General features: G+C 37.1%; 1 protein-coding gene across 1 annotated transcript in view; it reads right to left on the minus strand.

The window, feature by feature from the left end:
- Positions 1–12,854, minus strand: part of TLL1 (tolloid like 1) — a 107,383-nt gene that overhangs the window by 11,838 nt on the left and 82,691 nt on the right. Inside the window, exons 17-18 of the mRNA XM_058657471.1 lie at positions 4,598–4,723; positions 2,159–2,286 (exon numbers count right to left, since the gene is read on the minus strand). Coding sequence (XP_058513454.1) covers positions 2,159–2,286; positions 4,598–4,723 — 254 coding nt within the window. The remainder of the gene's footprint in view (positions 1–2,158; positions 2,287–4,597; positions 4,724–12,854) is intronic.

Raw genomic sequence — 12,854 nt, forward strand, 5'->3', positions numbered from 1 at the left:
TCTAGACCGGCGTAGGTAGCATTGGCCTTCAAAATGAAAAACCATGTGCATATATTTTTTCTAAAATTAGTCTCATAAAATTGTCTTTAATGATATTTTTCCCATTACTTCTAGTTGGATAGATTAAATTTTCAGAAATGTTTATCCAGATACCAAAGTAAGACAAGGACAACACAAAACAATAGAACGACAGGATAATATCACTCATGAATATGGAGGCAAAAACCCTCCACAGAATACGTGCAAACTGAACTCAACAGTACATCATAAATACTGTTCACCTTGAACAAGTGAGATTTGTTTCAGTAATAATGATGGTTCAATATTTGCATATCATCAAATATGATACCACCTTAACAGAATGAAGGACAGAAACAATATAATTGTCTCAATAAATGTATAGAAAGCATTTGCCAAAAGTCAGCAAATTTCAACCACTGTGGGGAAACGAGCAGTAGAAAGAACTTAGCCATGAGCTGACGAGTCCGAACTGAGAGCCTGGAAGTAAATCCATGTATTTATAGTCAACTGATTTTTAATGAAGATACCAAAAACCTGCAATGGAACAAAGGATAGTCTCAAATGATATTGAGAAAACTAGCTATCCACATGCCAATGAATGCAACAGGCTCCTTACCCTAAACCATAAACAAAAATTAAGTTTAAAATGTACTAACAATAATCTAAGGGCTAAAAATGTGTAACTACTAGAGCAAAACCTAAGGACAATTTTTTTGTGATATTGGTTTGGGCAATGACTAAGCTAACTCCAAAGGTACAAGCGGCAAAAAGCAATATGGACAAACCTGATTACATCAGGTGAAGGTTTCTGCATAGTAAAAAAAAAAGTGAAGACACAAAGTACAGAAATATGGAAATAACATGTATAAAATATGCATCAGATGAGGAGTTAATTTTCAAAATATGTAAGTGGTTCAAGTAGCTTAACATTAGGAAGACAAATAACACAATTAAGAAAATATGGACCAAAGAGGATGCCATTTGGCTCAGCACATATGACCCCAGATAGGATGTGCATCGGAGTGCCTGGGTTGGAGTCTAGGTTCCACCTTTCTGTGAAGGAAAAGCCTGCGAGGCTGCGTCAGGCTGCATTCCTGACATCAGTGTGGGAAACGCTGAATCACCTGGGAGAGGCCCAGCATATGGGAACTCACTGGCTCCCTTTACCTCTCCAATAACCAAATCAGCTGTGAGAAACAGACGAGGCTGAAGTAGACATTTCTCAGGAGAAGACATGCAGATGGCAAAGAGACAGACGGAGAAGAATGCTACATTACACTAATCAGGGAAGTGTAATATAAAACCACAAGATGTCACCTTGTATCTATTAGAGAAAGGAAAACAAATGCGGGCTAAGAATGTACAGAAAATTAAATCCGTACAGATTGTTGGTGGGAATGCAAATTAGTCATCATGGAAAACAGTATGAGGGCTCCTCAAAATATTAAAAATAGCACTTTCATATGGGCCAGCAATCTCACTCTTGGGCATTTATCCACAGAAAATGAAACGGTACACCCTTGTTTATTGAACCTCTGTTCACAACAGCCACGCTACGGAATCAAAGGCAGTGTCCACAAAAGGATAAACGGCTAAAGAAAACTCAGTAAGCCTGCTTCACAAGGGAAAATTTAGTCACTCCAAAGAAGTAAGTGTCATTATTTGCAGCACACAAATTAATTTGCAGGACATTATGCTAACTGAAATCAACCAAGCATGCAACAATGAACACCGTACTATCTCACAGTGAGCATTTTATGAGGTTTGAGAGGATGTCACATGGGCATACATCTATAAAATTCTATTTTTTTCTGAATTTCTGAATTTTTGCTTGTCTGCTTATTTTTCCATTTGGAAACACCATTATAGACTGGAAAGTAGAACATAAGGCTCCATGGCAGCTACTGTGGTAACGCTAGTTAAATTACACAGGATGGAACCCAGGAGGTGAACCACGGGGGCCACCTTGATCTAGCAAGTCAAGGATCTGGTTTCTGTAAGCCAGAAAGCAGGACAAGGAAAATCTTTCCCATCTTCCAACTAATTCCATTCCATTCAGTAAACATTACTTTATCCCCACGTGCTGGCCACAAATGACATGGGCAGTCAGCTTCGCAGGAAAGATGTGCTCACTTACTAATTTGATGCGGTGACCCGGAGTGGCGTTGATCTCCCACGTGCATTCCTTCCTGCTCGGGTACTTGTCTGGCCAGTTGGGACTGGTGATGAGGCCGTGTGGACTGTGTATCTTCTGTTCGCACTCGGCTGTGCCAAGGATAATGACATCAGTCAATGTGCAGCCCTAGAAAGCAAGCAGTCCATTGCCCTCCACTCCGTTGAAAAGATCTTCCTGGACACCAGTGGGTCATCACTCCACTCTTGCTGCCACCTACATCTGCTTTGACAAATACCTTGTCTGGTATAACTGGGCAACGTTTGTTGCCTGAGCAACAGGAAACTAACTGTTAGGTCTGTAGGCTCAGACATTAACTGAACACCACATATTGGCAATCAAGAATATCAGCAATATCAACACTTATTAAGGAATACAGTATCACATACAAAAATAAATGGACTATAGGGTCAATTCAGGATCTTCTCTAGCAGTCCAGTGTGTATTCAAACCATTGATATTTCATCATGGTTGCTATCAACTACCAATCCATCTACATATACTTATGACTTTTGTTGCAAAATCCTCCTTAACAGTTCTGTTTTCAAAATAGGCACAAAATTAAGTTGAAAATGCTGGAGGACCTTTAAAGGAAGATACCCAAACAGAATAATGATTTCTTGTTCCCATGTAGGTCATAGAGGCTGAGAGGATTGAAATGATAGCTTAAAACAGATGCTCAGGCCCCCTTGCAATCACCTAACTCCAGCGAGGTAGGCGGACATTCAGAATGCTACTAACAACACCTGCTGGCTTGGATGTGAGGAGAAATGTACCATTCTTCACTGCTGCTGGGAGAGCAAGCTAGTACAACCACTACAGAAATTAGTATGGAGAGTGATTAGAGAATAAACCTGCCATATGACCCAGCTATCCCACTCCTAGGAATATATCCAAAAGAAAATGAAATCTGCAGGTAAAAAAGGGATATGAAATCCTATTTTTACAGCAGCACAATTTGCAATAGCAAGGACATGCAAACAACCCAGGTGCCCATTCAAAGAGGACTGGTTAACGAAACTGTGGTACATTTACTCAATGGAATAATACCCAGCCATTAAAAAGATGAAATTCTACCATTCACAACCAAATTGTTCCAACTAGAGACCATTATGCATAGTGAAATAAGTCAATCACAAAAGGACAAATACCATATGTTCTTTTTGGCATAAGACAACCATCATGCAAGCTGTGAGATAAATAACCTTTTCAATACTGTTTTTGCTGCAGCCCACGGGTTTTGATATTTTTTGTTACTTTCATTTCTTCAAAATAGTTTGTTTTCTCTTATTAAGTTCTTCACTGTCTCATAGATCACACAGTAGCACCATTTTCTCCAAGAAGGCTTTTTGTTTTCTGTTTTAATTGTTCATCAACACACTGGTTATTCAGTAGCATGTTATTTATCTCCATGGTGTTGTAAATTGTTTCAACTTTATTCCTGTTGTTGACTTGGCTTCATGGCGTCTCATTTAAGGGAATATTTAGTAACTGCATAATAGAGACTGTCATATTCAGGTGTGAAGATACAGTGCAGTATGTATCTCTACTTCCAAATCAAAGATCTATACAATGGAATACTGGACTGTCTTATATTGTCTGTACCAGCAATGTCAGGACACACTTAAACAGCAGCATGATGGACTTATGACTGTTAATGAATGACTATACTATTGTAATAATATGGGGAAAACCAGTTGGGGGGAGGAAATTTGTGGAGAGGGTAAGGGAAATACCAGAGCCTACAAAACTGTACCATAAAATTAAAAATAAAATAGAAGGAAAAAAGAGAGAGAGAGAGAAACAAAAGCTTGAAACTGTCTAAGGCCTTCACAACAATGTCTGGTGGACTCTAATGGCACTGTAAGTATGCTTCCTTTGGCCAGGACCATGACATAACACTTTAAATGACACTACAGCTGCCATTTGCAAATGCTTTTCCTTTGGCCGGCATTTGCGTTTGACACTCCTGGTATTTAAAAGGACTTCACTTAACATAGCACATACATGAGATATTTTTACAAGGGATATTACACCAAATGCAAAACATTTAGCACCAGTTAAGTTTAAACATGGATTTTGCAGCAAGGCATTTTCTACAAAGACCGGGGAATAATGTGACTTTCTGTCTACCAGATGGCATCAGAGAAAGCTCTTTGTCATACGAAATTGTTCTAATGCCATCCATGTGTGAAGTGCAAAATCTTTTAGGTAATATAATTATAATGAGGTTTTGATAGTATGCCTTAGGTCTTTGAACATTACACACAATCTTTGTTTAGCCTTTCAATATTTAACAATGCTGTTACTCATTTAAATGGTCAACTCCACTTGTAAGCAGTGCTGTGGTAAAATCCCATGAAATGCGACACTTTGTCAAGCAAAGAGCATGTCTATGCATACCTTCCTTGCAGTCATGTTTGTTTTCATGCAGCACAAATCCGTTGCGGCATTGGCACATGTAGCTTCCCACCGTGTTGACGCACTCATGCTGACAGCCACCATTATCCTTAGAGCATTCGTCCTTGTCTGGTAAACAGATAAACCCCACAGCATAGTAAGGAGCTTTGTAAACACCGCGTATCAAGAGGAGGATTTAGTCTTAGCTAACTTTAAGCTGGCAAAGGGTAAACTAAGTCACAGCTTTGCCTGTTTCCGAGCTAGGACTTTGTCCTTGTTCGGTGTGGAGCCTTGTCTCATAGATTGTGCAAGATAAACAATTTTTATCTTTCTACGCTTCTGCAAAGGAACAGAAATCTTGAGTATGAGAAAGAATACCAACAGATCCTTACCCAATCAATCTTAAACATTTATTGCCTATTTTTTCAAGTAAATTTAAAATTGTGGATTGAAATCAAGGCAAAAGTGGCACTTGAGTGGAGAAAAGGACATTAGTATATTAAACATGGTGTATAGGCAGAGGCTAAATAAGGTTCCAAGACGTGCATATAACCCTTTATTTTTTTTTTTACAAAAATATTACTCAGTAGACTTAGAATGACTGTAGTTATATCTTTTTATTAACTTCACATTAATGAATCTGACATTTTTTAAGATTCCATGGTGGAAAAAAAAACATCATTACACTATCCTAAAAAAGAAACTCAATTTGTATATTTTAAACAAATCTACTCTGGCAAACCAGTTTATTAACAAGTAATCCCCTAAAAGTTCATTTTAGCAAACTAGAAGAAAAATAGAGGATAGAATGGAAAGTGTGAGCTTTAAGAAACAGCCAACAAATTTGGGACAAGGAGAAAAGCCAAACTAGAATAAGAGAGAGTGGATCCAGTGAGGTGTGTCAGCTCTTACATTATAGTTCAGCTATCATTCCATGGCTTACTTGCCAATTAAAGGGAAACTAGCAGTTTGGTCCTGGCACATACCCCTCAGATGTCCCTCACTGCCACGCGGAGGGCACAAAAAGGGCGTCTTACACTCCTGTCAGCAGTCACAGTGAACGCAGATTTCTGCACCATCAGCTGATCTTTCTAGTGAAAACTAGATTGCTCGGGGTGGCATGCAAAGTATCATGTTTTTGCTTATTTTTGATCAAATCGCTATTTATATAGATAAGTTTGGAGAAGGTGTTTTTAAAAAGGGTCTATCAGTTTTATAATTGCGTTTATTTTTCTTTTTGGTGACTGCATGACAATGTATACACACTTATAGGATTAACAGCCATGCATTGAGCATCTTGGACAACTTCAAATACATATAATTTAAAAAAAATATATCAGAATCAATGTAATTGGGGCCTAGTGTTCTGCACCTGTTGCTGACACTTTCATCACTCTTAATACTGACTATGAAGACTAAGAAAAAAAATGTTTACAAAGTGGAGGAGAGGAAATAATTTCTGGAAAGAGCATCCAATACCAAAAGCAAAGTAAACCAGACTTTGAGAGAATTGCTCGTCCAGTGCATTTCAGAGTAACTGAACATAATTTTGAAGTGCCACTGCTTGAATTGTATGAATAATGAGAGTTATGGTTCATGAACTATGGATGTCCCGTACAGAAGGGCTTTACGGTAAACCACACTTCCTACTGCCATGGTCTCAGTCCCAGCACTTTCTAATTCAGGCAATTTGGCTGTAAATTATTGAAAGTTTTGTCTTCCTGTGGCTTTTCAGGAGCACTGTATTTAAAAAGCTTTAGCAAAATTCCTTCTCATAAGTGAATACAGTAAACAAACTTTGTTCAATGGGAAAACAGTGAAAAAATTCCAGGTGTCAAAATTACTCTGAAATAGGCATTTATTTCCTATAAAAATATGTATCTAAAAATATGTATCTAAAAGTGGTCTTTTATATGTTAGAGTAAGCTCTGAGAATAAGCGTTAATAGTATGGTAGACCAACCAGGCTCTTAGAATCGGTTCAGAAACCTACAAACTATGCACAAAATAGTTAGGAGAAAATCAGTTCACATTTGCCTTTGACCAGTAAATGGATGAGCTGCTGAGCGACCAGCCAGAGGAGGTCAGGACTGCCCAAAGAATGTTTCTAAGAGCATCTGTGTGCCTTGCCATGCATGAGAGACTCAACAATGCTAAAATGTAAACAACAACACATGCATTATTCAGTAACACATGTGAATGTATGTCTCCCATTCCAATATTCTGGTGCAAATATTATTTACTGGAAGATTTGTCTAAGCATAGTTATTTTCAAGATTTGATACAACATAAAGTGAACTGTGACAATGCCGTCTAGAGAGAAATAAAACTGAATCTAAATCAAATTGCATCTTTTTAATCAACTATTCAAAGTTCTGCTATGCTGGGAGAATAATGTTTAAAACAAGAAGGAAAGGGCAGAGAAAAAGAGGATAAAAAAAGAACAGAAATTAGTATCATTTTACACTATAATTATCCATGCATCTGCTATGGTTCACTCCCCCAGTTTATCAATGGTTTCCTGTCTCCCTCCAATATACTGCAATATCCAATTTAATGAAGATGACCTAAAAGCTAAGATTCATCAATTAGGTCACTAGAACATGTTACTCATCACTCTAAATTGTAATTAAATAGTGTAAGTACAGTTAGAAGCAGGAAAGGAAAATAATCAAGTCCAGAAAAGTATCATGTAAAACTGCCTCCATGTGTCTGTCATATGAAAAGAGAACATTTCAGGAAATCAATGAATTACTTAAAATTATCCAGATGTTTTACATCATACAAGGCCCGAGAAAGGTGCATTTTTAACTTAATAGTTTAATATGCCTCCCAGTTGTGAATAGTTAAAGATGTCTCATAGTTGCAAATAAAAAGTTATGATTTTAAATCTACTTTTCAAATATCGGTTAATAAACTATTCTAGTTAAAGGGAATGCAACTTTGGATCATCTATCTTGATAAAAAAAATAACAACATAAGAAAAAATTTCAAAAAACCTTTTCTAGATTTTTATTTGTGGAAATTCATGAACTCAGAAAGGAAAAGTATTACTAACATTACTGAGCTATGGTTCCATTTTCTTTCCTCCCCTTGAAACATAAATTCTATAGAATCTTCTGAATACTACACATCCAAGGAAAGAGAGCTCAGTTTTTAATGCTTCATGTAATGTCTGCAAGATACCTTTAATAATTGAGAACTCTATCAATAATGCATTGGAAATTTTCTATCATTTTCATAGAGCAGACACAAATAAAGGACATTTTTATTAGTGACTGATGGAAACAAATATTTTGTTGAGGAGAAATTAAAACATTAATCATCAGCTCATGGAATTGGGTGCCTTCCTTGGGAAGGACATCTCTGTTCCAGGTTAGATGAAGAAAAGGCGCATTGTTAGGAAGAAGGGGGCTGGCATGTTTTTCCCACCAGAGACCTACAGCTGACCTCTGAGGCTATCAGAAGTCATGCGCCCATGAATAATACAGACTGAACAGAACTGAAGTGGCAATCTGTATCAAGTTGTTGCACGCTTAAAAAAAAATGTGTCTTTTCAGAAAGTATCCTTGTCTGTAAGGAAAAGAAACAAATGGTCCACACACCAGGAACAACCAGAAACATCCAAGAGGAGGTGTTCTTGGACGGAATGCTAAGGATGAGAACCAGGTGGATGCACACCACGCCACACAGCCACACACAGCGCAGCACGAACAAGGTCAGCACATATCCACTGACAATGTGTTCTCTCCAAAAACACACAGAATACTGAAATCTCACTAAAACAAAAACTTGAGGATTTAAAATTATGTATAGCTGTTATAACCCTGTTACTATTTATAATTGATAGTGCTGATATCTACAAGTTTGGTTAGAGTAGTGTCAGGTTGAATTTCATTCACAAGTACCAACAACCGTACCATGAGAAACAGGATATAGAAGAACATTCATGAAAGAAACAACTCTAATTTTACAGAGAGAAATGCAGGTGGGGTGAGGAGCTATTGTAGGAATCATTGGAATTTACAGCTATGAAACTGCAGTGTTTAAGTTATTTTGCCTGCTTCCTATATTCATTGCAGACAAAAATAAATTGGGAGTCTGCAATCCTGCCAACGAGCAGTGCGTGGGTCCAGCAGTAATAGAGTGCATTCCCACAGAAGTGAGCACTAAGGGAGCCTGCTATTAAATGAGCTTTGAGTTTCAAATTCCCTGTTGTCATCACAGCAGGAGTCATAACAGAAGTTGCACCATTAATAAAGGCTGCTTAAAGAAGGTGGATGTTGCTGCAAGTCCTACTGCCTAACACCATTTGTTATATTAGTTCCAAAGAACAAACACAACAATTGCTTTTAAAAGCAAGCCAAGTTTACAAATGTGGCCGTTTTATCTTCAATCTTCCCTTTAAGTAAATGCACTTAAAAATCACTTTGTTCTTGGAAAAATGCATTTCCATTTGTTCAACCTCTTAAAATAAGTCAACTGCATCAAGTATGCCTCTGTAGTTTCATTCATCCGTGTCCAGATACAGTATCATATAAAGATAAGCGATTTCACCACTAAATAAAGTGAATCATTACTGTTCATCTGGTAACAAATTGCGTTCAGTTCAAGATGATGACAGCAAAGAATGTTAGACTGGTTTTTTTCCATAGAAAGCCTCTGTCGTCATCTTCTGTATCAGCTAGGTCAATGAACAAACGATACCTTCTATGGAAAATTCAAATAACCTTATTGATTTTGTTTGCTTGCTTTAAAACAATTTCACTGTTACTCTTTAAATATCCCCTGGAATCAAAACCGGACACCACACTTGAATTTCTGAGGTGAAAGTTAAACATCGGGTCCAATACGATGGCTTAATGGCTAAATCGTCACGTTGTAAATGCCAAGATCTCACATGGGCACCAGTTTGAATCCCAGTTCACTCCACTTCTCAGCCAACTCCCTGCCTGTGGCCTGGGAACAAAGTTTGGATGGTCCAAAGCCTTGGAACCCTGCACCTGCGTGGGAGACCTGGAAGAGGTTCCAGGCTCCTGGCTTCGGATAGGCTCAGCTCCAGATGTTGTGGCCATGTGGGAAATGAACCAGCAGATGGAGGATCTTTCTCTGCAACGCTTTCTCTCTGTAAATCTGATCTACCTTTCCAATAAAAATACATCTTAGAAAGCCAAATTAAGTATTGTCTGCTATTGAACAAGGTTTCTGATGTTTAATCAGAATTTACATGTGAGAGTTTATTAATTTTATGAACATGGCAGTGATACAAATCAGTGATTAACATTCTCCTAAATTGTTCTTAGAATAGGTTTCAACAGATACATTTTTAATTTAAAATTAAAATGCATTTATTTAAGAAACCAAACATTTTAGTAAGACAGAATAGCTAAAAATCCCATATGTAGCTATCTCATTAGTTAATAATACATTGGAAGCAATATTAGCGATATGCTATTTCACTGCATACAAAAAATTTAATCATAGTTGTGTCTATGTTTTCCTACTGGAGCACTTAACTGCCAAAAAAGGTAAAGTTTATTTTTAAACAGGTTTCCTTTCCAAATAATAAAGAACCACTTATTATCAAATGTTTCTTTTGACTATTGTTGAATTCTTTGGTAATCATGGTCGGAAAAAGAATGTGGGAAAAACAGCTGAACATGATCTACTTCTCATTAAGTTTTCATAAAGCCAAAATTACTTCTAAATTCTTTAGAACATTGCTTATAAACATAACTATTTAAAACTGAGTCTCCGTAAAATATCTCTTGTTTAATGGATATGCTATGAGGACATTTATTCAATAGTCTGTAATAAGAAAGTTAGAAATTAACCCAACTCAACACACACTTGTCCTAATATTAACTTGTATGAATATTTGTTGACTAATGAATAAACAGCACTAATGAATAAAATTTAAAACTCTTTCATTCTATAAGAAGATCAAAGCTATTGGATAATATTTATCAATGTAGACAAATTTGGGTAACAGGTAGAAAATAAAGGTATTTTTTTTCCTAAAGTTTGAAGTATTCAACTTCTTACACTAATGGGTTATCTTCTGAAAATTACAATTTTTTTCAAGATCGTTATAATTAGAATATTTTACCATCTAAAATCCTTCTTTGCTGTGCCCTCTTCATATTTGCAACAAATTGTACAATATCAAGTAATTAAAATACAAGGCTTAGCTTTTTTTTTTCTTTTTCCTGTAGAACCATCATCATTACCAGAAACTCCCAGGAAAATAGCACAAAAAATATCTAATTTTTCATCCAGAACCATAATAATCTGGCAAATTGTCAAAACATGTTTAGGCTTCTTCAAAAAGGGGACAGCGAGAGAATGTACTTGATGAAAATTGCACTGGACTTAACCACTATGTGCTAAAAAAGTGAAAAAGCCATTGTTGTCATTTCCAAGCGGTAAGTGTGCAAGTGTACTTACTAGATAACTCAGTGTATTTGCAAAGGTCGTTATTAGCTCTAATGGTTACAATAACGGTCTGTGAAATAAAGTAATCACTTGCTTCATCTGCCAAACTAATACACAGAAATGGACGTCACAGAGGCGGCGTCAGACACCTGCTCCCCGCCTCTGCTCCAGGTACCCCACATCTGGACGCCCTGGTTTGTGTCCCAGCTCCCCCGTTGCTGACTCAGCGGGCTGGGGCTGAACCACGCACAGCTGAGACCTGGATGGTATTCTTGACTCCCACCTCTGCACTCCGATTCTCCAACCCTGCGAGTATTTGAAGAATGAACCAGTTGGTGAGAGTTCTCCATTTGCCATCTCTTTGCCTCTCTCTAACTGCCAAGGAATGAACAAATATTGTGTAAATAAAATCCTATCAGAGTTTTTTTTTTTAAATTCAGGGTACATACGTATTATGAAACAAATAACGAGGATTTCAAAAAGATTTTGTACCAACTAAACTTACATGAGATTATTTCAAAAGGTTTCTGGAAACAGAGAATTAAAATATATTTAGTTTGATAAACAAAAATCTTTTTAAGCCCCTGCATTGTTTTACAATATACATTTGCCATATACATCTGGAAACTTTATGTATTCATAGATTTTAAAAGAATTTTGGAAAAAATATTTATTTAGTTAGTTATTTAGTTATTATCTGAAAGGCAGAGGGTGGGGCCCTTCCACCTGCTGGTCCATTCTACAAATGGCTACAACAACCGGCCTTGCATGCAGGAGCCTAAGCACCTGGCCCACCGCGACTGCTTTCGCAGGTGCGTTATAGCGTGTTGAGTTGGAAGTGGAGCAGCTGGAACTCAAACCAACCCCACATGCCATGCCAACATTGCAGTAAAAGGCTTAACCCATTGTGCTATGGCAATTACCCTATTTCAATATTTTTTCTTTTGGCAGCAAAAATCCTTATTTTTTAAGTTTATTTACTGACTTTCATTATTTGAAAGGTAGAGAGATAAAACGGAAGAGTGAGAGACAGCGTTCTTCCACCTGTTGGTTCACTTCCCAAATACAAGAGTCACGGTTGCTGGATGCAGGAATTTCATCCTGGTTATTTAAGTGCTTGGCAGGGATCCCAGTTCTGAATCCATCATTTATTACACCCTCAGGCAAACTGATCAGCATGAGTCCAAATCAGAAAAAGGGGTAAGACTAAAATGCAAGTTTCTGATTTGGGATACAGGCTAAAACCATTGTACTATGATGACAACCCCAGAAGTTTATCCTATAATTCCAGTTTCAAAAAAATAATTAAAAGCACCTTGATATAATATGAAAATCTGGGATTTAATTTCCCCTTGATCCATATGGCTTAGTTTACTTAACCACTTCATACTTCATTAAACAATCTAGGCTAATGTGAAAATGGAGTAGTCAGGCAATTTTTATTTGTATATATATGTAAATATATATATATACACATATATTTTCCAAAGCACTGATACATGTGGAAAATGGAGAAAATTTTCTAAGATGCAGCATACGTGAACCTGATTTACGAAAAGTTACTTATTATGCGCTGAAACATTGCCATGGTATTCAATGCACAGAGAAGAATTGACCACAGTGTCCCCTGCATGTGTGTCCTGCTGTGGACGACAAGAATTAAAGAAGCATATTTCATATTTCAGTAATGTCATTCAAAGGACACAAGAGAACAGTGTGTGCTTGTGGTTTGGGACAGTTCAGCCAATCAAGAACATCTGGAAACATATTTTGAATTTTACAAGTGACTCAAAATTTACACATTGTACTCAGCATATGCAACAATT

Source organism: Ochotona princeps, chromosome 32 (genome assembly GCF_030435755.1).
Source record: "Ochotona princeps isolate mOchPri1 chromosome 32, mOchPri1.hap1, whole genome shotgun sequence".
Taxonomy (NCBI): domain Eukaryota; kingdom Metazoa; phylum Chordata; class Mammalia; order Lagomorpha; family Ochotonidae; genus Ochotona; species Ochotona princeps.